This window comes from Nerophis lumbriciformis, linkage group LG32 (assembly GCF_033978685.3).
Source record: "Nerophis lumbriciformis linkage group LG32, RoL_Nlum_v2.1, whole genome shotgun sequence".
In the NCBI taxonomy this organism is placed as follows: domain Eukaryota; kingdom Metazoa; phylum Chordata; class Actinopteri; order Syngnathiformes; family Syngnathidae; genus Nerophis; species Nerophis lumbriciformis.
The window spans coordinates 23,763,033-23,788,032 of NC_084579.2; the positions used below are offsets into that span (position 1 = coordinate 23,763,033).

Sequence of the window (25,000 nt, forward strand, 5' to 3'; positions counted from 1 at the left end):
ATCCCCGCCATCACTGCCATTGTGTCCTTGGGCAAGACACTTTACCCACCTGCCCCTAGCACCACCCATTTAACTTAGATTATGGGTTTCACTATGTAAAAGCGCTGTGAGTCACTAGAGAAAAGCGCTATATAAATATAATTCACTTCACTTCACTTCTGACTGTTAACTGATGTGTTCACATAGATCCCAAATACAGTGTCCACACTTTTCTGCCTCCACAAACCCAGGGATTGTGCATTACCACCACCATAAAAAGTGAGGAGTGTAAGCGTGCACAACTCTTCAAGCCCAGTGTTGGACTAGCGGGAGACACAATGAGGGATGGGTATTGTTTACATTTTAAACGACACTAGTAATAAATCAGTACTTCTAAAACGGTGCCCAAACCTGTACTAAAACATTTTTAAAAACACAAATTTAGTTTAAAAATGTGGTTATTATATCACACCAGCAGACATTAAAATGTGGTTGTGCTATGGCGACATCTTTTGGACGAGTTCACTAACTGCAGATGCTGCGGGTTGAAAATGTACTTTCTGTTTTGTGCCGTAAACTGGAAATATAACCGTCCATAGTTCTTCTGCTTGAAAGGATTCTTCATTCATCACTCCTAGCAACGTTTGTAAGTTTTACAATATATCTAAAACCATTCATAGTTACTAAACTGTCCCATGTGTGATGTCTGTAGGAGTGTTTTTGGAGCATATTTGTATGTGCTATCGTAATTTAATCAAGCTAGTGTCGTTACCATTAGTGAATATGCTGCATATTTGTATGTGCTATCGTAATTTAATCAAGATAGCGTCGTTAGCATTAGTAAATATGCTAACACGTTTACAAGTGTTTATGTTAGTATTATTAACTTACAATGGCATTCTATTGTATTGTTTCAATTTCATAATTTCCCCAAAATGTCACCGTGGAGTTTTTGAGTCTCTTCAGCTGATTGAAGAACTAGCTTCCGGTACAATGACGATGACTTCTGTTTTGTTTGATCATCCGTTTTACTGCCGTGTTACCGGCACCATTTGAAATGATTTAGGAATGTAACTAAACATTCACAAAATATTTCTTACTGGTATACATCTGAGGCACATAGTCCGGTGAGGTAAATATATGTAACACATTTTTTTCTTCTTAAATACCTGTGCGCGCTACAGTATAGTCCGAAAAATGCAGTACTTATGTAAAGCCTATGTTTAAAAAAATCTACATAAATTAAAAAGTATCTTGAATACTTAGTAAAATCCTACACAAAAATTAAATAGTTTGCTTGACTAAAAAAACAACAACAATTTAAAAGACTTTACCGCTGATTGTCCTCATTAGTGTTAAAGCCTTTAATAGAGAGATCAGCTGCTGTTGCTCTCACTGACACTTCCCTTCAGTATACAAAATATCATCAACTTACTGAAACAATGCAAAGTGCGATTGTGATGGTTAATATGCAAAATACACACATTGGAAATATTTGAGGTACATATGAGTGTGTGTGTTTACTTCCTCCTCCACCGACTGGAACTCCTTGTCGTCCGGGGCCAGGTCGATCAGTACAGTGCCCTGGCCGGAGCAGTGGAACGTCAGGTACGGGTTGCCACCTACAAACACATGCGCACATTATAATTTAATATTTCAGACACATGCCGCACAGTCACATGAGCGTCTAATGTTGTTTCCTTACCTTGCTGACCTCCCAGCAGCCGTTCGATGCCCTTGATAAGTTTGTGTCTGTGCCCGTAGGCGTTGATGCCAATCTCTTTGAGCTCCTCATGGCCCATGTCTGCCAACACATCCAGCGAGATCTGTTCGGAAACAGATTGTCAGGTTTCTTCAATTACACTTTTTTTCCCCCCAAAACGTCTTTAAAAAAACAAGAAGACTATAGATTAGACCTGGGCAATTATTTTTGACCAAGGGGGGCACAATCAGATAATTATTTTAAAAGAGTGAAATTACCGCAAAAACTCCACAAACTCCAAATTGTTTCACAGACTAAAAAAAATTGTTTCACAAACTCAAAATTGTTTTACAAACTAAAACCTTTTTTAGGTGGCAGCTCCTTTCTGAGCTGTCACCTTATCCTGGTAGGGTCTCCCAAGACAAACAGGCCCTAGGTGAGGGATCAGACAAAGACCAGCTTGAAGACCTTTATGGAAAAGAACAAACAAGGACTTAGATTTGCCCGGACACAGGTCACCGGGGCACCCCTCTGGAGTCAGGCCCGGAGGAGGGGCAAGATGGTGAGCGCTTGGCAATGTGGGTCCCCCCTCCTATGGGCTTATCACTCATAGGAGGGGCCAAAGAGGTCGGCGCAATGTGAGCTGGGTGGCAGCCGAAGGCAGGGCACTTGGCGGTCTGATCCTCGGCTACATAAGATAGCTCTTGGGACGTGGATTGTCACCTCGCTGCGGGGGAAGGAGCCTGAGCTGGTGGAGAAGTTCCGGCTAGATATAGTCGGACTCACTTCGACACACAGCAAGGGCTCTGGAAACAGTTCTCTTGAAAGGAGCTGGACTCTGCAGGCAATGGGCTGGGGTGGCAATTCTTGTTGCCCCCCGGTTCAAAGCCTGCACGTTGGAGTTCAACCCAGTAGACGAGAGAGTAGCTTCCCTCCGCCTTCAGGTGGGGAGACGGGTCATGACTGTTTTTAGTGCTTACGCACCAAACAGCAGCTCAGAGTACCAACCCTTTTTGGATTCCCTCAAGAGAGTACTGGAGAATGCTCCCTCAGGTGATTCCCTTGTTCTGCTGGGTGATTTCAACGCTCATGTTGGCAACGACAGTAAAACCTGGAGAGGCGTGATTGGGAAGAATGGCCGGACGGCAAAACACCTCTCAGGTTCAGATCCGGACGGATCTGAACCTGAGAGGTGTTTTGTTATTGGACTTTTGTGCTCGTCACAGATTGTCCATAACAAACACAATGTTCAAACATAAGGGTGTCCATATGTGCACTTGGCACCAGGACACACTCGGCCCCAGTTCCGATCACCACCTAGTGGTGAGTTGGCTACGATGGTGGGGGAGGATGCCGGACAGACCTAGCAGGCCCAAACGCATTGTAAGGGTTTGCTAGGAATGTCTAGCAGAGTCTCCTGTCAGAGAGTGTTTAAATTCCCACTTTATATTGCATGATTTACAACGATGGAATAATAGAATTCATGTGTTCACTTACGGCTTGAACTCGATTTCCCTCTCTTCTGTCCGCCATTTCTCTCCACACGTTGATGCTTCTACTTCGTCGTCTTCTTATGTTATTAACCGTTGACGGCAGTGTTATAAATCAGTAGCTCTGTCGGCCTTAAAAGTGACTCGGCAGCCCCACCTGTCGTTGAACAGTGCAAACTACGGTTCCTGCGTGTGGAACAAAAAGTGGAAAAACCGTGCCAAAAGATTTAATTTGAAGAAAATTGTTTTCCCACTTGCGAATCTTTTATTGTGCTTGTGAAACATTTTTTTTAGTTTGTGAAAAATGTTTTGAGTTTATGAAACGTTTTTGAGTTTGTGAAAAAATGTTGAGTTTGTTAAACTATTTTTTTTAGTTTGTGAACAATTTTGAGTTTGTGAAACGTTTTTGAGTTTGTGAAACATTTTTGAGTTTGTTAAACCATTTTTTTTTTTAGTTTGTGAAACAATTTTGAGTTTGTGAAACATTTTTGAGACTGGGGAGTTTTGGCAGTAATTACAATCCTGTTTGCGTTTTGGTCACTTTTTTCAGGCATACTAATACAAAAACAGAAACGTTTTTAAAAATGTGGGATTTACAGTATTAACTATGAATGATAAAAAACTGAATATTATAAAAATATATGAACGTAGCTCATCTTTGACTTCTAAGACGACCTCCTCAATCGACGTCTTTTACAATCAAGCAACACAACACTTCAGCGAACTTTGTTGAAAAAATCTGCTTCCGTGTCTATTTCTTACACCCATGTCTCGGGCTGGCTGCTCTGTAAACAAACCCCGTCCACTCTGCTTCGTGCCCTGTCTGCCTGGAGCTGCTGTGACGTAGTCTCTATGATATGATATGATATCACTCAAAAGCGCAAAGTTCAACCATTTAAATATTTTCTATAGTTCAAGATTTACGGTCATTTGAAAACGCCACTGCACATAATCTGGAAACATTCGGCGAGTCGGAATGAAAAGCTTAACGTTACCGCACCATATTTTTCCCAGGTTTGCTTTAGATGCATGGCTGTAGATAACCAAAATGCACTGTCATGACACGTGGATTGTCAAATGTATTCTGAAAAGAAAGTTTATGAAAGTACTTTTAGAAGGTATTATGAAACAGTAGCACTGTCACTGCAGTGTCAATACAGCCAGTGAGTGTGCCACACAATCATTGAGGTGTCATTTACCCCAAAAATTGTTAATACGAACTGAATTAAAATAAATATTCTGCAGCCATTGAGTACTTCAAGTATATTTGACATTTCCATAAATAAAATGCCAGTAATCTTGTTTATAGACCTGAATACAATATTTTTGTCCACAGAACTGTGGAGTACTCTCCTTATCTTTCTAGTTTCCTGAATGACTGTCTCTAATCCCAAATCTATAACCACTTTCACACTTCCTGTAAAAGCTTTTTTCGCTGCTGCTCATAACAGAGGTTTTAAAGCTCTAACAAAAGAGGGACGTCACCTGTGTTGATGGGTATTACGCAATGCAATGAACACCAGAGATTCACTTCCCCCAAAAGCAATTGTTGCTAAGGTTATAATATTTTATACATAATAACAGTTGTTGAGTCTCTGAATGAATGTGCACACAGCGATATTCCACTGGGTTCTGTGTAAAAGGCACAGGTGACTATTTGTTATGTTATTAGCCTGATGCGGCAGTTTTCCGGGAGCAGTATGTGTAAGGTCACCAGAAAGTCAAGAAAAAAGCACTCATAAAAGGTCTAAAGACCAAATAGAAAAAAAATTGAATTCAATGATGAAATTAGATGTATTTCTTCCATTTAAAAACAACAATAGGTAACACCATAGCAATAAGTATTCTAAAGCAAGTAGTTGATAATAATACAGCAGACACAATTGGTCTGAATAATATTCATGAGAGCCAGTCTAGTGTGGCCTTACAGGTAAGGTTAATGAATGCACGGCGGTCATTGAGCAACTGATCAAAGCGATAGACGTGAAGCGGACGGAAGGTGAGTGAACTCTCCTATTGAAATGCTGATCTGAGTCTACTCTCATCTGGGCTGCTGTCTTTGCTGTTTGGATTGATAAATTAATGGAGACGAGGCAAGAAAAACAATAGAAGGTTTTGCATGCATTGTCAAATTATTGTAGCAGTGTCTCAGAAGTTGGTCTGATCTCTCTGGCAGTCCTGACACACACAAGACACGGCACACATCGACACGGAATATTGACCTTAAAGCAAACGATAAAGCAGCGGCAACCTTCTGAATTAAGTGAAACATTTGAGTCACATACCCAGAAGTTTTTACGCATGTGCCTCAGTGCTATTGTATAAGAAATAAGTGTTATAGAAGAACATACTTAGTAGAGCTTCATGTATAAAATTAAGGAACTTTGTTGCTACTTACTGACTGTTCAATAGGACACACTTTGACTGGAGTCTAATACAGCTTCCTGAATTTTGCACAAGCAGTTCAAGTGCAAGTCTGACCAACCGTAAATGGATAAAATACGTAAGCGTGATGTTCCTGGATGAAACCAACGCTTCCGATCCAATTTGAATGAGCTTGAGAAGTGTTGCGTAAAGGAATGGGTAAATGGGAATTGGAGAAGCTGCCCAAAATTGGTGTGCCAAGCTTGTGGCATTGTATTCAAAAAGACTTGAGGCTGTAATTGCTGCCAAAGGTGCATCAACAAAGTATTGAGCAAAGGGTCTGAATACTTATGTACAGTACATGTGATTTTAGAGGGTTTAAAAAAAAAAAAAAAAATGTATTTGCAAACATATTTACATTTCTGTTTTTTCTGTCAAGATGGGATGCTGAGTGTACATTAAGGAGAAATAAAATGAACTTTTCAGATTTTAGCAAATGGCTGCAATGAAACAAAGAGTCCCGCGACCCCGAAAGGGACAAGCGGTAGAAAATGGATGGATGGATGGAAACAAAGAGTGAAAATTTTAAAGCGGTCTGAATACTTTCTGTGTGCGCAGAGGCACTGTCATGCTAAAACCAATGTGGGTTTTCCCCAAATTGTGCTCACAATGTTGGAAGGAATGCTTTATCCACAAGGTCTTCATAACAATAACATTTAAGGTCAAATATAGGGTCTAGCCCACGGTCTGATAGACTATTTCATTGATTGATAGGTCTGTTCCAAGTCTGTAGTCCAATTAAATTGGAAAGCAAGCAAGTGATGGTGGTTTTAAGAACCATTCCACCAAATAAGTGCTATTTGCATTTTTTTCCAAAAGACTGTTCCCCTTTCCCGCACATGCGTTTTTGCTTTACATTGTACAAACCCCGTTTCCATATGAGTTGGGAAATTGTGTGAGATGTAATTATAAACGGAATACAATGATTTGCAAATCCTTTTCAACCCATATTCAATTGAATGCACTACAAAGACAAGATATTTGATGTTCAAACTCAAACTTTATTTATTTTTTGCAAATAATAATTAACTTAGAATTTCATGGCTGCAACACGTGACAAAGTAGTTGGGAAATGGCATGTTCACCACTGTGTTCCTTTTAACAACACTCAGTAAACGTTTGGGAACTGAGGAGACACATTTTTTAAGCTTCTAAGGTGGAATTCTTTCCCATTCTTGCTTGATGTACAGCTTAAGTTGTTCAACAGTCCGGGGGTCTCTGTTGTGGTATTTTAGGCTTCATAATGCCCCACACATTTTCAATGGGAGACAGGTCTGGACTACAGGCAGGCCAGTCTAGTACCCGCACTCTTTTACTATAAAGCCATGTTGATGTAACACATGGCTTGGCATTGTCTTGCTGAAATAAGCAGGGGCGTCCATGGTAATGTTGCTTGGATGGCAACATATGTTGCTCCAAAACCTGTATGTACCTTTCAGCATTAATGACGCCTTCACAGATGTGTAAGTTACTCATGTCTTGGGCACTAATACACCCCCATACCATCACAGATGCTGGCTTTTCAACTTTGCGCCTATAACAATCCGGATGGTTCTTTTCCTCTTTGGTCCAGAGGACACAACATCCACAGTTTCCAAAAACAATTTGAAATGTGGACTCGTCAGACCACAGAACACTTTTCCACTTTGTATCAGTCCATCTTAGATGAGCTCAGGCCCAGCGAAGCCGACGGCGTTTCTGGGTGTTGTTGATAAACGGTTTTCGCCTTGCATAGGAGAGTTTTAACTTGCACTTACAGATGTAGCGACCAACAGTAGTTACTGAGAGTGGGTTTCTGAAGTGTTCCTGAGCCCATGTGGTGATATCCTTTACACACCGATGTCGCTTGTTGATGCAGTACAGCCTGAGGGATCGAAGGTCACAGGCTTAGCTGCTTACGTGCAGTGATTTGTCCAGATTCTCTGAACCCTTAGATGATATTACGGACCGTAGATGATGAAATCCCTAAATTCCTTGCAATAGCTGGTTGAGAAAGGTTTTTCTTAAACTGTTCAACAATTTGCTCACGCATTTGTTGACAAAGTGGTGACCCTCGTCCCATCCTTGTTTGTGAATGACTGAGCATTTCATGGAATCTACTTTTATACCCAATCATGGCACCCACCTGTTCCCAATTAGCCTGTTCACCTGTGGGATGTTCCAAATAAGTGTTTGATGAGCATTCCTCAACTTTATCAGTATTTATTGCCACCTTTCCCAACTTCTTTGTCACGTGTTGCTGGCATCAAATTCTAAAGTTAATGATTATTTGCAAAAAAAAAATGTTTATCAGTTTGAACATCAAATACGTTGTCTTAGCATATTCAACTGAATATGGGTTGAAAATGATTTGCAAATCATTGTATTCCGTTTATATTTACATCTAACACAATTTCCCAACTCATATGGAAACAGGGTTTGTACATTAATAGTTTTTTTTGTGTGCAAATTAATAAATGAGATTATTTGCAGGCCGACTACTTTTAATATTTCAACTATGACAAGGAGGGTTTTATTTTAGCACATTCCTGTTACCAAAATTATTTTTTCAATGTTATATGTTTTTTACATAACATTTTTGTTGAATAATTGTAATGTGCCTAGTGTCAACATTCTATAAGCATACATGCTATGTTTCCTGTTCATTTGAGTCACTCTTGTTACTTTTAATCCTGTTACTACTGTAAAACAAGCCATTTTTGTGTCCATACACATTTTGAGGCGTTAAATGTGTGTATTATCAGATTTACAGTTAGAAAAAGACAGAAAATTAGTTTGAGGAAAATGTTAATAAGCAAATGGCTCTAATTTGGTGGAAAGACCTCTGAAATAATGTGAAACTGAGTGAATGTGAACTAAATGTTTCCAGACGAGAGCGGCTGTTTATGTTATAGTGAGATATCCTTTTCTTTCCACACACAGCTGACGCTCGCCTCCATCTCACCACTCAGAATATCAATGAAGACTTGTTTCCCTTCAGGGAAATTAGAAGAAACACTCAGGCTGCATTTTGCATCCACTCTGGACTTCAGTGCTTGGACTTCATCCAGCTGTCACTTTCAATTGCTCTTTCTGCCTCTGTCTGTCTGCTTCCCCTCTTTCCATCTTCATGTTTGTCTTATATGCACTTGATGCTTTCCCACTCACTCGCATACCTGTTCCCTCTGGAAGATGTCTCTAAGGTGTTCCAGTCCCAAACTCTTTAGGAACTGGTTGATAGTCATGTCAAATAGAGCTGGAGAAAAGATGGAGACACAGAATTTTACAGGAATATGTTCAATCTGTGTGTGTGGTTTTTAATGTATTTTTCATGTACTTACTATCTCTTTCCTTCCTGTTGGAGCTAGATGCTCCATCTGCCGTCCCGGTGGCACCGCCTACCGTTATGTCGCTAAGGGGCATAGTCAGGTTGTCAATGCTGCTGGCGGCTGACAAGCAGGATGACGGTGACGGCGAGGGAGAGATGACCACGCCCCCTGTGGCACCAGCCGTCACCACACTAGCACTCACCTGCGAGTGTAAATGACAAGATTTGGCTTTAGGAACAAAGAAAGAAAAAGTGGTAATTTACTCTGTCTTGAACTCTTTTCAACCTCAATTTAGTTCAGCTTCTTGAACTCACAGTTGCCCTCTTTTTACACTTCACTTACTTCACAGCACCGCTTTCAAATAATTCAAACAGTTTCACTTCTTGACACACACCATTTCAGTGCGAACATGCTGCAGATAACAATGCTTTATATTTTCACAAGTGTTGCAGCCGACAGCAGGTTGTTGTTTTCCTCTATTAAACCATTATTATCATTATCGAGAGTGAGTTTTTCCTTCTCTCTGTCACCAAGTATTTGCTCATCATGTGGGTTTTTGACTTAACTATTTTTAAGTCTGGATGTTAGATAAAAATAAAGAGCAGAAATTACAGAAACAATATCTGTGTCATGCATTGATTACCAAAATTGAAGTTAAAAATTGTTACATTGCAAAAAATATGACAGGTAGGCGAGTGTTGATGTTGAAAATGTACCAACTGACTGCACCTTTTACCCTAGATAAAAAGGGCCATATTGTAAATAAAAATCAATACAGTGGAACCTTGATATACTAACCCCTCATTATACGAAAATTTCGATTTACTAACCACAGACTGAATAGAAATATGAATTCTATTTTGCAGTATAAACCTTGTCTCCGTGTATGAATGTTTCATCCATCCATTGTGTGCCTGCCTGCAAAATCAAATCAAATCAACTTTATTTATGAAGCACATTTAAAATTTACCACAGGGATAGCCAAAGTGCAGTATAATAGGCAGGTTAAAAGATAACAAAAGAAAAACGAGCAAACACAACACAAACACAACACGATAAAAGCAGCACACTACTTGTGGGCGGGCTTATCGATCTCTGTCAGCAGTTGTTAGCACCTGTGCTAATTGCTGTTTTATGTACTTTATAGGTGTTTATTAGCCTTTTTACAATTTTTTTCTAGTTTTGCTAGCTCAATATGAATCCAAATAAGCAATGGACAAGCGATGTGTGGTTGGAAACATCAATCCATCCATTTTCTACCGCTTGCCCCTTAACATTCAGGAAGTAATTCACAGCGTTGTTGACACCTCCCACTCCATTCGGTTCAACATCAAGAAATGTAACCAATTAATTAAATTGCTTTTTCATTGTTTATTTCTAATCATTTGACTGACCCGGCTGTTAAAGTTAAGGAGTTCTGTGATTTCAAACTGTGTGCAAAACAGGTCTAGTTACAGCGTGTGTGTGCATGTGACAGACTCATAAGAAAAGGGAGCGTTCAGCTGTTGTGTTTTTTTTGGCTTTCTTATTATAATAAAATTTGATCCATCACTCCATTGTTATGTTTGTTTGATATACAGTACGGTATAGCGCTTTTGCGTTACTGTGTTCAAACTCGTACTACAATATGGACATTTGTCGAGGCTGGAAACCTATTTTCATGTTTGCATTGTTTCCTATGGAAAAAAATGCTTCAATATACGAAATGTTCTATGTATGAACCCTGTTCAAGAACAATTAAGTTCGTAAATTGAGGTTCCACTGTAGCGTTCTTTGTCTGGCACTCACCACAGTGGCCTGTGGTTTCAGACAGCTGGGCAGGGCTTCGGGTGGCATGGTGTCTATTAGCAACGCTCGGATGTCATCAGCCTGGAACATTGACATAAAATTCTGTTTTTTTCCCCGCAGTCAGCAAAACATGCATGCTAAGTTAAATGTAGGCTGTACAATGTGAATGTGACAATGAACAGTTGTTTGTGCGTTCTTCTCCTGGCACCTTCCATAGCTTTTTGGAAGTGATGATCACTTGGACTAAACAACAGCCTGCAGTATCTAGTCGGTATCATAATTTAAAGAGTGTCAAAAACTGCCATAATATGGATTGATTATCTTTCCAAAACTGTGTATCTTTGTGTAAACTAGGCTTAAAAAAATAGTTTTATACTGTTGCCAAGTCCAGCGGTGTCTGCCCTTCTTGGTTCTTCATGGTGGGATCTGCTCCGTGAGACAGAAGAAGAGCACAGAGCTGAGTGCGTCCCTTTTGCGCAGCCTCATGGAGGGGAGTAAACGCCCATTTGTCCGTGGCGTTGACGCAGGTCTTGTACTTGATGAGCAAGGCGGCTATGTCAACATGCTGCACAGGGATGGTTGACACAGAAGTGCAGACAGTTAGAAGTACAAGAAATAAAACAGAAGAGGAAGGAGACAATTTGTTGAGATGAGCGTGTGTTGCTAAGTATATCCAACCTAAAGTTGCACTGCAGAGTCATGTGAATTATTAACCTCATCTTCCTTTCCCTGCCTCGCTTTCCTTTCTTTTGTTGTTCTCATCCCTTGTTGCTCTCACTCTACTTGTTCATCTCGGCGTCAACTACACAATACAAGCCTCACTCTGAGAAGCCGTTGGAGATACTATATGGAGTGTTTGTGTGTCTCATCTGGAACACGGAGCTCTCCGACTGCTCATTCAACATGTGTTTCATGACTCTTTCAGCAAGCCAATACTATTGAGTGCACTCCAAGAAGAAAACACATTTTTTCTTTTTTTTTTACACTTTCTTTTCTGTTTTTTTAATCAATAGCGAGTATCTTTGTGTGCACACAAAACATTTGTTGTTCTATGTCTTACCCCGTATGAAGCAGCATTGTGCAAAGGTATAAGACCCCCTTTGTCCTGCGCGTTCACGTCGGCTCCGTGTTCCAACAGATACTCGGCTACCTCCAGGTTGTTGTAGCCGGCTAAAAAGCGCCGTGAAAGAAAGAGAGTGTCAAGTAAATAATTGAAATGGGAAGAATTGAATCCAGTCTGTAAAACAGACAATAATAGTTTAAATATGTATTATAAAAAATTGTGTGCTCCAACATTTGTATTGCAATATATACTTAATTATTTACTTGGGTGGAATGTGGTTTAACAATGGAGATGATGAATAATAATTTTTTATTCCAGATTTGTTTTAGTCCCGAGGCTTGTACTTTTCCCCTCAAAACTTTTCACAGGGGTTTATTCACACTTTTAATGCTTGACACTACTTACATTTTTCATTGATTTAATTATCATATCAATATCATGTTATTAATATAGAATTTATAGGCGCACCATATTTAGCATTCAGATAACCTTCATCTGTAGTCCTTCACACAATTCATAGTCACCCCCTAACATATTCACATACTGTACACACATGAAAGATAGTAATAGAAGCTGGATTTAACTCAAAGGGGTTATATTATTTTTACTTTCAAAACATTTTTTGTGGTCTACATAACATGTAATGGTGGTGCTTTGGTCAAACTTTCGCATAGATTACTGTATATTTTAGAGACCGTTTTCAAGATGCTTTTTGACCGTCTCTTCAGGATGCCCCGTTTTGTGAGCGGTCTTATTTACGTGCCTCAACTTCGACTGTGCCCTCTTCCCGCCATCCATGTTGTAGTTTTTAGTGCTTTCATATCGAATCTACTAACAGATATGAGTTCAAACAATATGCTACTTTGTATTAGAAATGGCAACAACGGAAATGCATGTGCATGTACGAGCCAGTCTGAGAGGAGTATAGAGAAAATGAAGGAGCTTATTGAATACAGCACAAACTATAATAGCGGACCTGCGCAAAGCACTTTAGATACATTTTTATCATAAATGGAGATACCAGCTGACATCCCAATTGAGAAAAATGTCACAAATTGGCCAAATTCTAAACGGCTCTTTTGGAGGAAGTATGAAGAAAGGCACAATTGTTTTATAAATATCGCCGCCATACCTCCATCGTTTGATTTCAAATTTTCCAAATACACAAAAACAGGTACCAATAGGTAAGAAAAGTTGGTTTTGCATAACAGGTCCTCTTTAAGTTATGGTTTTGATTTATTTTGAACATTACAATATGGTACATCACGTATTTCCAAATTTTCATTACAACATGTCTGAAAAGTAGAAAGAAGCTGATCTTATCTAATCCTATCCCTTTTTTATTTCATAAAAATGTCTTACATGTTGGTTTTTTCAGTTCCTGCGCTTAATTTGTAACAAATTAAATACTCAATCAAGTTCTCGTGAATGAATAGTTAAGTAGGTTTGACTCGGACAATGAGATGAATAAAATTATAACATTTTTCAATAATCAGTGGATTATGAGTTCACATGAATGTGCAATTTGCGTACAACTAGTCATTCAAATTGTAGTGAAATCAGGGTTAATGTTCTATTGATTATTTTGATGGATTATTTTTTTTATTGAATTACTTCTTCTATTCATATTAAACCACTGATAATAATAATGATAATAATTACAAAAAACATGGATAAAAAAAAAAAAAAATTGTCACAAAAAATACATTTGTGCCAGAATTATGGCCTTCAGACTTCTGATAAGGATACAATACAGATAAAAATGTTAAAACCTTCATATTTCAAGGTAAACTTCAAGAGACAGCAGAGTCATAAGTGTGCAAGATAAATTAAATGAAGAGTGCTGTATATTATGCCTCTAGCTCAACATGTTATTTTATTCAGAGTAGACACAGCTGATATTATCAGCCCAGCATGCATGAAATGTGAATTTTTGAATGTTTGTGCCCCTGAGGTATTGTGGAGTGGTGCCTCTCAAGTAGACTTGGAAGATTACAAATCCTGATTGTGCATACGTCTTTGGGTGTGTGATCACTTCTGCTAAGCCAAAAGCACACTTATCACTTCAGTTTAACATTAGATACACCTGCAGAATCTAAGGAGATCCAGCTAGTTTTGATTGAAACGGTCAGAGAGGTATTTATTTAGAAATGTTTATGATTGTGGTTATAGTTTGATACCTCCAAAATTGTCCAATTGTGCCTTTAATCTTACCAAACAATAACGGTGCCGTTTGCATTGGGCTATAAATTACAATTTTTAAGCCTAAAAATATGACCAAACCAGCGACAGCTAGCAATAGTGGTTTGAGGGAACAAACAAATGTCTATGTTTGTCCCAATTGCAAATGGAAAACTTGCTTGGCCTGGCTGGAATGATTGGCGTTCATGGCTGTCAATCATGACTGTCTGTGATCATTCACAGGTAAGCCCTGAACCAGAGGATTTAAAAACAGATGTTATGGTTGTTATGCTGTGAGTGAAATCATTTGCTTTTCTAAACAATGCCTTAGTAACATGGCGTTGTCCTTTTGCTTCGTGTCGTATCTTACATAATGAACCAGAAAGAGGGCGAGTTATAATAACTGTGGCTCATTCGGACGCGACACCCTCTACAGGTAGGCAGCTCATACTATCGGCTGCAACAGCACATTGAGCTCTAAAACAAGGATCATTTAAAGGCATCATATTATGATTCTGTGAAGGGGGGCGTGGTCGGCGCGCCTCCTGCGGGAATGGAGTGTGTATGGCCCGGCTTCGAAGCCCAGCTGACAGGTGAGTAGAGTGCCCAGCTGGGGCTGATTATCTAACCATTATCTCACCTGTCGCCTTTATCGGCACGGGCCGCGGCCATGAGCGGAAAGGGCGGTTGAGAGCAGAGCGCGCACACCGACGACAGAAAGAACAATCGACCACGAGCACACGAGACTGAAAAGTCCTGCACATGGGTGTATATGCAAATAAAAGACTTGTTCAAACCTGCTACCTGGGCTCGAGAAGATCCATTGGCCTCAGGAGAACCCTACCCGCATAAAGAGACCTTCACATCTGGCGCCCAACAGTCCTGAGAACCAAAATGTCTGCGCCCAACCCACTGACGGCACTAGGGCAAGTACTTGCGAAGGTGACAGCAGCGAGCCAGCAGCAATTAGAGGCGGTCCGACTCCAGGTAGCCCAGCAGAGTCAAATACTGCAATCGCTGGCGGAGCGGGTCGGAGCGCGGCCGCCGACCTCAGTGGCCGTCTCCGTGCAGCGGATGACAGGCGTTCCTCAACATCTTCGAGGCCACGGCGGCGGCGTGCGGATGGCTCGAGGAAGAATGGGGCGTGCGACTGCTACCGCTGCTAGCGGGGGAGGCGCAGCGGGCGGCGCTTAGCCTACCGGCGGCCTCCCATGTGTGCTTTCCGGACCTGAGGCGTGCAGTACTGCACCTCGGAGGATCGCCCGTTCGTGCTGGGGCAGCAGCTGCAAGATGCAGCGACGCGCTGGCTGCAGCCGGGGGACAGCGACGGGCGGTGGTGGAGCTGGTCGTTCTGGAGCAGTTCCTGGAGGCGATCCCGGCGCGGACGTCGGCTTGGGTCCGCTACCATCGCCTGCGGGACCTGGCAGAGGACCACCTGGTGGTGCATTGTGAGGCAGGAGGAGAGGACCGCGGAAGCAGCCGAACGCCCAGTGTCGGCGCCGCGCAGGCCCCGAGCACAGCAAGAGGCGGCGCTGCCGCCAGTCCCGCCGCGCCGCACAACTGACATCTCTGCTACTGTCTCGCAGGTCCAAACGGGTCCCATACCAGCGCCGCGCCGACCGCGCGCGTCACAAGCGGAGGCTGCATCGCCGGCCCTCCGGGCCCGGAGAAGTACCTTGTTTTTTTCTGCCCCACAGGCCGACACTGGGCTTCCCCCGTAGACGGCCCCTCGAACACCTGAGCAGGCGTGTTGGAGGTGCGGGCAGCCCGGTCACGTGCGGCGGGAATGCCTGCTCATGGAGGTGGGGCAGGTGATCCGGGTTGTCGGCCCTCCGACGCCTGTGAGGAGGGCCGACAAAGGAGTACACACTGGGCGATGGTGGATTCGGGCTGTGAGCAGTCCATGATCCACCAGAACCTGGTTCGACCCGGGGCATTGAGGCAGGCAGCACGGGTGAAAATTAGATGTGTTCATGGGGATGTGCACGAATACCCCGTGGTGCCAGTACAAATTCAATTCAATAAACAAAAGCAAGGGAATAAGCGGTAGAAAATGAATGGATGGATGGCATAGCGTCAAGGTTGCTGTAAGTGCGCACCTAACGCACCCCTTAATCCTGGGTACCAATTGGGCGGGGTTTGTTGAGCTAATGACACAGTGTGCAGGGGTGCGTTCACGACCATCAGGAAAGTGGAATATCAGCGCTGTTCTCAGTGGCGACGCGAGATCATCCGACACTGCCAAGGGGGAGGGAGAACCGGCGGGGGCTTCGCGGGAGGCCCCCCCCGGCCCTCCACTGGCACCCCACGGAAGACTTCCCACTTGAGCAGTTGACGGATGACACTCTGTGCTCAGCCTTGGACCAAGTGGTATCTATTGATGGTCAGCTGGTGCGCCCGGGAAGAGCGCGGGTATTCCCTCATTTTGCGTTAATCAGGGATAGATTATACAGAGTGAGTCGTGACACTCAAACGGGAGAGGAAATCACCCAGTTGTTGGTGCCGAAACGCCGTCGGGAAATGGTTTTCCAGGCGGTGCACTTCCACCCAATGGCCGGACGCATGGGGTATGATAAAAGACTCCACCGGGTAATGGTCCATTTCTATTGGCCAGGCATCCGGGCAGACGTGCGCCGCTGGTGCGCAGCCTGCCCGGATGCCAGCTGGTCAATCCAGCGGCCACCCCCAGGGCGCCTCTGCGCCCATTACCACTCATGGAGGTCTCGTTTGAACGAATTAGCATGAACCTCGTCAGACCATTCCACCCGAGCACCCGGGGGTATTGTTTTGTGCTAGTCCTGGTGGATTACGCAACCCGATATCCCTAAGCAGTGCCGCTGCGGTCCATCTCTGCAAAGAGTGTGGCGCAAGCACTGTTTCAGGTCATCTTCCGAGTTGGAATCCCGAAAGAGATTCTACCACCGCGGCTGAATAAGACGCTAAAATCCATGATCCGTAAGTTTGTGCACGAGGACAAACCTAATTGGGATAAATGGTTGGAGCCCCTGCTGTTTGCAGTGCGGGAGGTGCCCCAGGCCTCCACAGGGTTTACCCCCTTTGAATTGTTATACGCCAGGAAGCCGCGCGGGGTTTTGGACCTCGTTAAAGAAAGCTGGGAGGAAGGTCCAAGCCCCAGCAAAAACGAAACACAATACGTTATGGACCTGAGAGCAAAACTCTGCACGTTGGGTCACTTGTCACGCGAGAATTTGCTCCGGGCCCAGGAACGTCAGCAGCGCCTGTATAACAAGGGGACGCAGCTAAGAAAATGTTCACCGGGAGAGAAAGTGCTTGTATTACTCCCGACATCCACCTCTAAATTACTCGCCAAGTGGCAAGGACCCTTTGTGGTCACACAGCGAGTGAATGATGTGGATTATGAGGTCCGGCGTTCGGACCAGGGCGGAGACACCCAAATTTACCACCTCAACCTCTTGAAAGCATGGAAAGAGGCGGAGCCTGTTTCCATGGTGACGTCGGTCGAGGAGAGGGAGGAGATCGGGCCGGAGGTCCCGCGCTCCGCCCAGCCCTCCCTTCTCCTCTGTGATAATCAGCTTACACCATCACAGAAAGTAGATGTTGCCAGGCTGCAGCAGCGCTTTTCTGATGTGTTCTGTCCCCGGCCCGGCTGCACGAACCTCATCCAACATCACATTGAGACCAGCCCGGGAGTAACGGTGCGGTCTCGGCCATATAGGCTGCCCGGACACAAACGCAAAGTGGTTCGGGAAGAATTTAAATCTATGCTGGAGTTAGGGGTAATAGAAGAATCCCGCAGTGCGTGGTGAAGCCCCATCGTTCTGGTAGGGAAGAAGGATCTGTGTGCGGTTCTGTGTGGAGTACCGCAAAGTGAATGAAGTGTCACGTTTTGACGCGTACCCAATGCCCCGAGTCGACGAGGTCTTGGATTGGCTGGGCACTGCTCATTTTTTCACGACATTAGATTTGACCAAGGGCTACTGGCAGATTCCCTTGTCGCCAGAGTCCATGGAAAAAACGGCATTCTCCACTCCGGAAAGATTGTACCAATTCGTGACACTTCCTGTGTGGCTTGTTCGGTGTGCCCGCCACATTCCAGCGCCTCATGGACCGGGTGCTGCACAGGCTCACCGCCAACCCGGCGAAGTGTGCGGTTGGCCGGAGGGAGGTACAGTATTTGGGGTGCCACTTGGGAGGAGGGCAGGTGCGCCCGCAAGTAGATAAAACAGCGGCAATTGCGGCCTGGCCAACCCCCAAGACGAAAAAGGAGGTGAGGCAGTTTTTGGGCCTGGCAGGTTACTACCGGAGATTCATCCCCCAGTTTGCCGACCCGACCAGTCCACTAACTGATCTCACCCGAAAGATGAGATGAGATCCGGTCTGGTGGACGGAGCAGTGCCAGCAGGCGTTCGAGAGGGTGAAAAAGGGCCGGAGAGTAGGCAAGGCTGGACGGCTTCCCGGCCTGAGTCTGGCGGTGGAGGTGTGTGGAGGGGGGCGTGGTCGGCGCACCTCCTGCGGGAATGGAGTGTGTATGGCCCGGCTTCGAAGCCCAGCTGACAGGTGAGTACAGTGCCCAGCTGGGGCTGATTATCTAATCAACTTTCGCCTTTATCAGCAGGGACCGCGGCCATGAGCGGAAAGGGCGGATGAGAGCAGAGCGCGCACACCTGACGACAGAAAAGACAATCGACCACGAGCACACAAGACTGAAAAGTCCTGCACACGGGTGTATATCCAAATAAAAGACTTGTTCAAACCTGCTACCCAGGCTCGAGAAGATCCATTGGCCTCAGGAGAACCCTACCCGCATAGAGACCTTCACAGATTAATTTTTTTACATTTAAAACACAACGCTATGGTTTACATAACATTTAATGATTTGTTAAAATAAAATAAAAACTTAAACATCTGCTTGACTTATTATTTCAAAGGAAGTTATCCATCAAATTGTACCCTATAAAAATTAGAACAGATTTTAGGATAAATAATTGGCAGCACAATCTTGAGAATTTAAGCATGTGTTGCTGTTTTCCATTTACATGTACAGTAAAAAAAAACTCTTCCAGAATTTCAATGTAAAATACAGTGGTACATTTTTAGTTTTACAAAACCGAAAACCAGTAAAGTTGGCACGTTGTGTAAATCGTAAATAAAAACATTATACAATGATTTGTATTATCATGCAAGCATGGGTAACTTACACATCTGTGAAGGCACCAATAATGCTGAAAGGTACATACAGGTTTTGGAGCAACATATGTTGCCATCCAAGCAACGTCATCATGGACGCCCCTGCTTATTTCAGCAAGAGAAAGCCAAGCCACGTGTTACAACAGCGTGGTACTATACTGGCCTGCCTGTAGTCCAGATCTGTCTCCCGTTGAAAATGTATGGCGCAATATGAAGCCTAAAATACCACAACGGAGACCCTGGACTGTTGAACAACTTAAGCTGAACATTAAGCAAAAATGGGAAATAATTCCACCTAAAAAACTTAAAAAATTGGTCTCCTCAGTTCCCAAACGTTTACTGAGTGTTGTTAAAAGGAAAAGTCAAGTAACACAGTGGTAAAAATGCCCCTGTGCCAACTTTTTTGCAATGTGTGGCTGCCATTAAATTCTAAGTTAATGATTATTTGCAAAAAAAATTGTCTTGTCTTTGCAGTCTATTCAATTGAATATAAGTTGAAAAGGATTTGCAAATCATTGTATTCTGTTTTTATTTACGAATTACACAACGTGCCAACTTCACTGGTTTTGGGTTTTGTATGCTGTAAAAACCCCAGTAAATTTTACGGTAAATATCTAGCGACTTCGGTGCCTTTTTTTTTTTTTACACAAAAGCTTTTTTTTTTTATTACAGTGTACAGAACAAATATCTAAAATAATTAAATGCATTGGCAATTGTGTTACTATCATGAGGTGAATCCTTGTACATTTATATTAATATATTATTCACTGTTACAAGCGGCCCTTTGAGTGCAGCCATAACTGCGATGACATTAAAACGAGTTTGACAGCCCTGATAAGGTGTTGGCTTCGAAAAGCAAACAATACGAGTGTCTGTTACCTGCCAGGTGCAGTGGGGTGGAGTTTCGTCCTTGTGTGTCTCGACAGTTGATGTTGTCTGGGCTGCATAACTTCTGTACTCTGGCAAGACAGCCCTTCTTCGCTGCATCCAACAACGCCGCATCTCCTCTCAGCAGGTCCTGGATGTCCGTATCTCCGTCCTTCACCAGGTCCAGGGGAGTGTTCCCGTCTCTGTTCTTCTTAGTGGGGTCTGCACCGTGCTGTGGACAAGACAGAAAAACTACATCAGCAATGCATGACTTCATAAAGATAGAAATATTGTCTTAAGAAGTCCCAAGGCAATATATGGTTGTAAAGCTGTGAGGGGAGAACATCCCCTAAAATAGAAAGAGCAGACTTTTATTCAGTCAACCGTGTCCGAGGTGATGCTTTAAGCAGGGGTGCCCATCAGGTTGATCGCGAGCTACCGGTCGATCGCGGAGGATGTCTCAGTCGATCGTGAGGCATTAAAAAAAAAAGACATAAATAACCGATCATCAATCTTCACTTTCGTCATGTGATTGAGATTCACGGCAACTGACGATCTTGTGAGATGATGCTGGCTGTGAGAGCTTAGTATGAAGAAAAAGAAACGACCGGCAGAAGTGAGAGAGGCCCTTTTTATCTAAACAGACTGTCTCTCCATACCGGCCGCAGAGCTGTACAGTGCAAGCTTTTAGTCCAAGTTGCGACTAAAAATAGTTCAAGCGCATATTAAAAAAAAAGCAGGACACAGATATTAACCTTTAATTAGCATTTGATCCTGAATTAAATCCATTCAAGTTTGATCAAATTAGAGTTACATTTTGTCCTATCTGTATAACATGTTTGATATAAACTTAAACTATAACCAAATGGAAAAGTGATTGACGCAGAAGTTTCTGATCACTCAGTGTGCGCTAACAGCTGTGTTTGTGTACCTGCCTCCGGCACCATGCACAGAGGGGAGCGGGACAGTAGCTGTAAGGGGAATGTGTGTGAGCTCCAAGTCTTCCAAAACAGAAGAAATCAAGGTCTTCGTTAGAGGAACTGGTCAGTAAAAAAAACTATGTTTTTTTCAACACCTTAAAACTTCACACAAACTGCACTGAGGGCCGGAAGAAATATTGAACAACAAATCAATAATTGAAGTGACAAACTTGTCATCTAAACAATACCCCGTTTGTTGACAAGAACATACAGCCATGGAAGCACATTCAATCTATTTATTAAGCAGAGGTCCTCCCCGTGACTGCGTGGGTTCCCTCCGGGTACTCCGGCTTCCTCCCACCTCCAAAGACATGCACCTGGGGATAAGTTGATTGGCAACACTAAATTGGCCCTAGTGTGTGGATGTGAGTGTGAATGTTGTCTGTCTATCTGTGTTGGCCCTGCGATGAGGTGGCGACTTGTCCAGGGTGTACCCTGCCTTCCGCCCGATTGTAGCTGAGATAGGCTCCAGCGCCCCCCGCGACCCCAAAGGGAATAAGCGGTAGAAAATGGATGGATGGATGGAAGGTAACACAAGCCAGTGAAAGATTCAAAAGAGCTGCCATCAAAGCCGACAAATGGCTGCTCTTAGCCTGCTAAGCTAACACAAATAGCTCAAGCTAAAATGTGTGAGACTCCGAGCATGGACTTACTGACGTCACACGTCACTAGGCAACAGGCACCGCCTTTTAAAAGACGCACACACACACACACACACACACACACACACACACACACACACACACACACACATTGAAATTTACCTTAACTGCATTATGCCAGATATTTGAAGTTGTTTGAAGTATCCCATTAATTATTTTACCTAGCAATTCATTAAATTTACTAAAGAGTAATTTTGTTAGTAATTCAATTACTATAATTAATTACTTTTTAAAAGTAATTTTCAGAACAAAGCTAGCCACACAGCATCATGAAGCAGTTGGCAGGTTGATGTTCCTGGCTAAAATATTTGTGTTTATGTCCTATGATAATGTTTACCTATAAAAAGACCATTGCTATAGGTCAATTATTTTCATGTTGCTGCTGACGTTTAAACATTTCCTCTTAAACCAGTTCACTTTATTTCACATTTTGTTCTTTTGTGTCTTTGTTAGCTGAAGAATTGAGCATAGCTAAATTGTTTTTTTTTTTAAGAAGATTGGAGATATATTTGACTTTTATTATATTCATTTCAAGTCTTTTGCTTTTCTATTATCTCATAACACTTCTTAAGTTGGGATCCAACTATGCAAAACCTACTTTTGTTACGTGTTGGTACCCGTTTTTGTGTATTTGGGATACGATCAGTCCCCAAAATTTTTAATTAAGGCATGGTGGATATTTAGTCACGTCAACGGATATTTCCATTCATGGGTTAGTTTATCTCCTCTCTGAGCTGCCACCTTAACGTGGTAGAGGAGTTTGCGTGTCCCAATGATCCTAGGAGCTATGTTGTCCGGGGGCTTCCATGCCCCCTGGTAGGGTCTCCCAAGACAAACAGGTCCTAGGTGAGGGATCAGACAAAGAGCAGCTCGAAGACTTCTATGGAAATGCAAGAACCGAGACTCAGATTTCCCTCGCCCGGACGCGGGTCACCGGGGCCCCCCTCCGAGCGCCTGGTGGCCGGGCCTGTCCCCATGGGGCCCGGCCGGGCACAGCCCGAAGAGGCAACGTGGGGCCCCCCTCCAATGGGCTCACCACCCATAGCAGGGGCCATAGAGGTCGGGTGCAATGTGAGCTGGGCAGTAGCCGAAGGCAGGGCACTTGGCGGTCCGATCCTCGGCTACAGAAGCTAGCTCTTGGGACGTGGAACGTCACCTCGCTGGGGGGGAAGGAGCCTGAGCTAGTGCGCGAGGTAGAGAAGTTCCGGTTGGATATAGTCGGACTCACCTCGACGCACAGCAAGGGCTCTGGAACCAGTTCTCTCGAGAGGGGCTGGACTCTCTTCCACTCTGGCGTTGCCAGCAGTGAGAGGCGACGGGCTGGGGTGGCAATTCTTGTTGCCCCCCGGCTCAGAGCCTGCATGTTGGAGTTCAACCCGGTGGACGAGAGGGTAGCTTCCCTCCGCCTTCGGGTGGGGGGACGGGTCCTGACTGTTGTTTGCGCTTACGCGCCAAACAGCAGCTCAGAGTACCCACCCTTTTTGGATTCACTCGAGGGAGTACTTGAGAGTGCTCCCCCGGGTGATTCCCTCGTTCTACTGGGGGACTTCAACGCTCATATTGGCAACGACAGTGAAACCTGGAGAGGAGTGATTGGGAAGAATGGCCGCCCGGATCTGAACCCAAGTGGTGTTTTGTTATTGGACTTTTGTGCCCGTCACGGATTGTCCATGACGAACACCATGTTCAAGCATAAGGGTGTCCATATGTGCACTTGGCACCAGGACACCCTAGGCCGCAGTTCTATGATCGACTTTGTAGTTGTGTCATCGGATTTGCGGCCTCATGTTTTGGACACTCGGGTGAAGAGAGGGGCGGAGCTTTCTACCGATCACCACCTGGTGGTGAGTTGGCTGCGATGGTGGGGGAGGATGCCGGACAGACCTGGCAGGCCCAAACGCATTGTGAGGGTTTCCTGGGAACGTCTGGCAGAGTCTCCTGTCAGAGAGAGTTTCAATTCCCACCTCCAGAAGAACTTTGAACATGTCACGAGGGAGGTGCTGGACATTGAGTCCGAGTGGACCATGTTCCGCACCTCTATTGTCGAGGCGGCTGATTGGAGCTGTGGCCGCAAGGTAGTTGGTGCCTGTCGTGGCGGTAATCCTAGAACCCGTTGGTGGACACCGGCGGTGAGGGATGCCGTCAAGCTGAAGAAGGAGTCCTATCGGGTTCTTTTGGCTCATGGGACTCCTGAGGCAGCGGACAGGTACCGACAGGCCAAGCGGTGTGCGGCTTCAGCGGTCGCGGAGGCAAAAACTCGGACATGGGAGGAGTTCGGGGAAGCCATGGAAAACGACTTCCGGACGGCTTCGAAGCGATTCTGGACCACCATCCGCCGCCTCAGGAAGGGGAAGCAGTGCACTACCAACACCGTGTATGGTGCGGATGGTGTTCTGCTGACCTCGACTGCGGAAGTTGTGGATCGGTGGAGGGAATACTTCGAAGACCTCCTCAATCCCACCAACACGTCTTCCTATGAGGAAGCAGTGCCTGGGGAGTCTGTGGTGGGCTCTCCTATTTCTGGGGCTGAGATTGCTGAGGTAGTTAAAAAGCTCCTCGGTGGCAAGGCCCCGGGGGTGGATGAGATCCGCCCGGAGTTCCTTAAGGCTCTGGATGCTGTAGGGCTGTCTTGGTTGACAAGACTCTGCAGTATCGCGTGGACATCGGGGGAAGTACCTCTGGATTGGCAGACCGGGGTGGTGGTTCCTCTCTTTAAAAAGGTGAACCGGAGGGTGTGTTCTAACTATCGTGGGATCACACTCCTCAGCCTTCCCGGTAAGGTCTATTCAGGTGTACTGGAGAGGAGGCTACGCCGGATAGTCGAACCTCGGATTCAGGAGGAACAGTGTGGTTTTCGTCCTGGCCGTGGAACTGTGGACCAGCTCTATACTCTCGGCAGGGTCCTTGAGGGTGCATGGGAGTTTGCCCAACCAGTCTACATGTGCTTTGTGGACTTGGAGAAGGCATTCGACCGTGTCCCTCGGGAAGTCCTGTGGGGAGTGCTCAGAGAGTATGGGGTTTCGGACTGTCTGATTGTGGCGGTCCGCTCCCTGTATGATCAGTGTCAGAGCTTGGTTCGCATTGCCGGCAGTAAGTCGGACACGTTTCCGGTGAGGGTTGGACTCCGCCAAGGCTGCCCTTTGTCACCGATTCTGTTCATAACTTTTATGGACAGAATTTCTAGGCGCAGTCAAGGCGTTGAGGGGATCCGGTTTGGTGGCTGCAGGATTAGGTCTCTGCTTTTTGCAGATGATTTGGTCCTGATGGCTTCATCTGGCCAGGATCTTCAGCTCTCACTGGATCGGTTCGCAGCTGAGTGTGAAGCGACTGGGATGAGAATCAGCACCTCCAAGTCCGAGTCCATGGTTCTCGCCCGGAAAAGGGTGG

At 44.5% G+C, this 25,000-nt stretch overlaps 1 protein-coding gene across 1 annotated transcript in view; it reads right to left on the reverse strand.

Moving 5' to 3' along the window:
* The window catches only part of LOC133574480 (poly [ADP-ribose] polymerase tankyrase-1-like), a 309,074-nt gene that overhangs the window by 17,025 nt on the left and 267,049 nt on the right, over nucleotides 1-25,000 (reverse strand). Inside the window, exons 17-24 of the mRNA XM_061926639.2 lie at nucleotides 19,984-20,203; nucleotides 11,752-11,861; nucleotides 11,068-11,256; nucleotides 10,692-10,772; nucleotides 8,916-9,105; nucleotides 8,751-8,830; nucleotides 1,685-1,805; nucleotides 1,504-1,601 (exon numbers count right to left, since the gene is read on the reverse strand). Coding sequence (XP_061782623.1) covers nucleotides 1,504-1,601; nucleotides 1,685-1,805; nucleotides 8,751-8,830; nucleotides 8,916-9,105; nucleotides 10,692-10,772; nucleotides 11,068-11,256; nucleotides 11,752-11,861; nucleotides 19,984-20,203 — 1,089 coding nt within the window. The remainder of the gene's footprint in view (nucleotides 1-1,503; nucleotides 1,602-1,684; nucleotides 1,806-8,750; nucleotides 8,831-8,915; nucleotides 9,106-10,691; nucleotides 10,773-11,067; nucleotides 11,257-11,751; nucleotides 11,862-19,983; nucleotides 20,204-25,000) is intronic.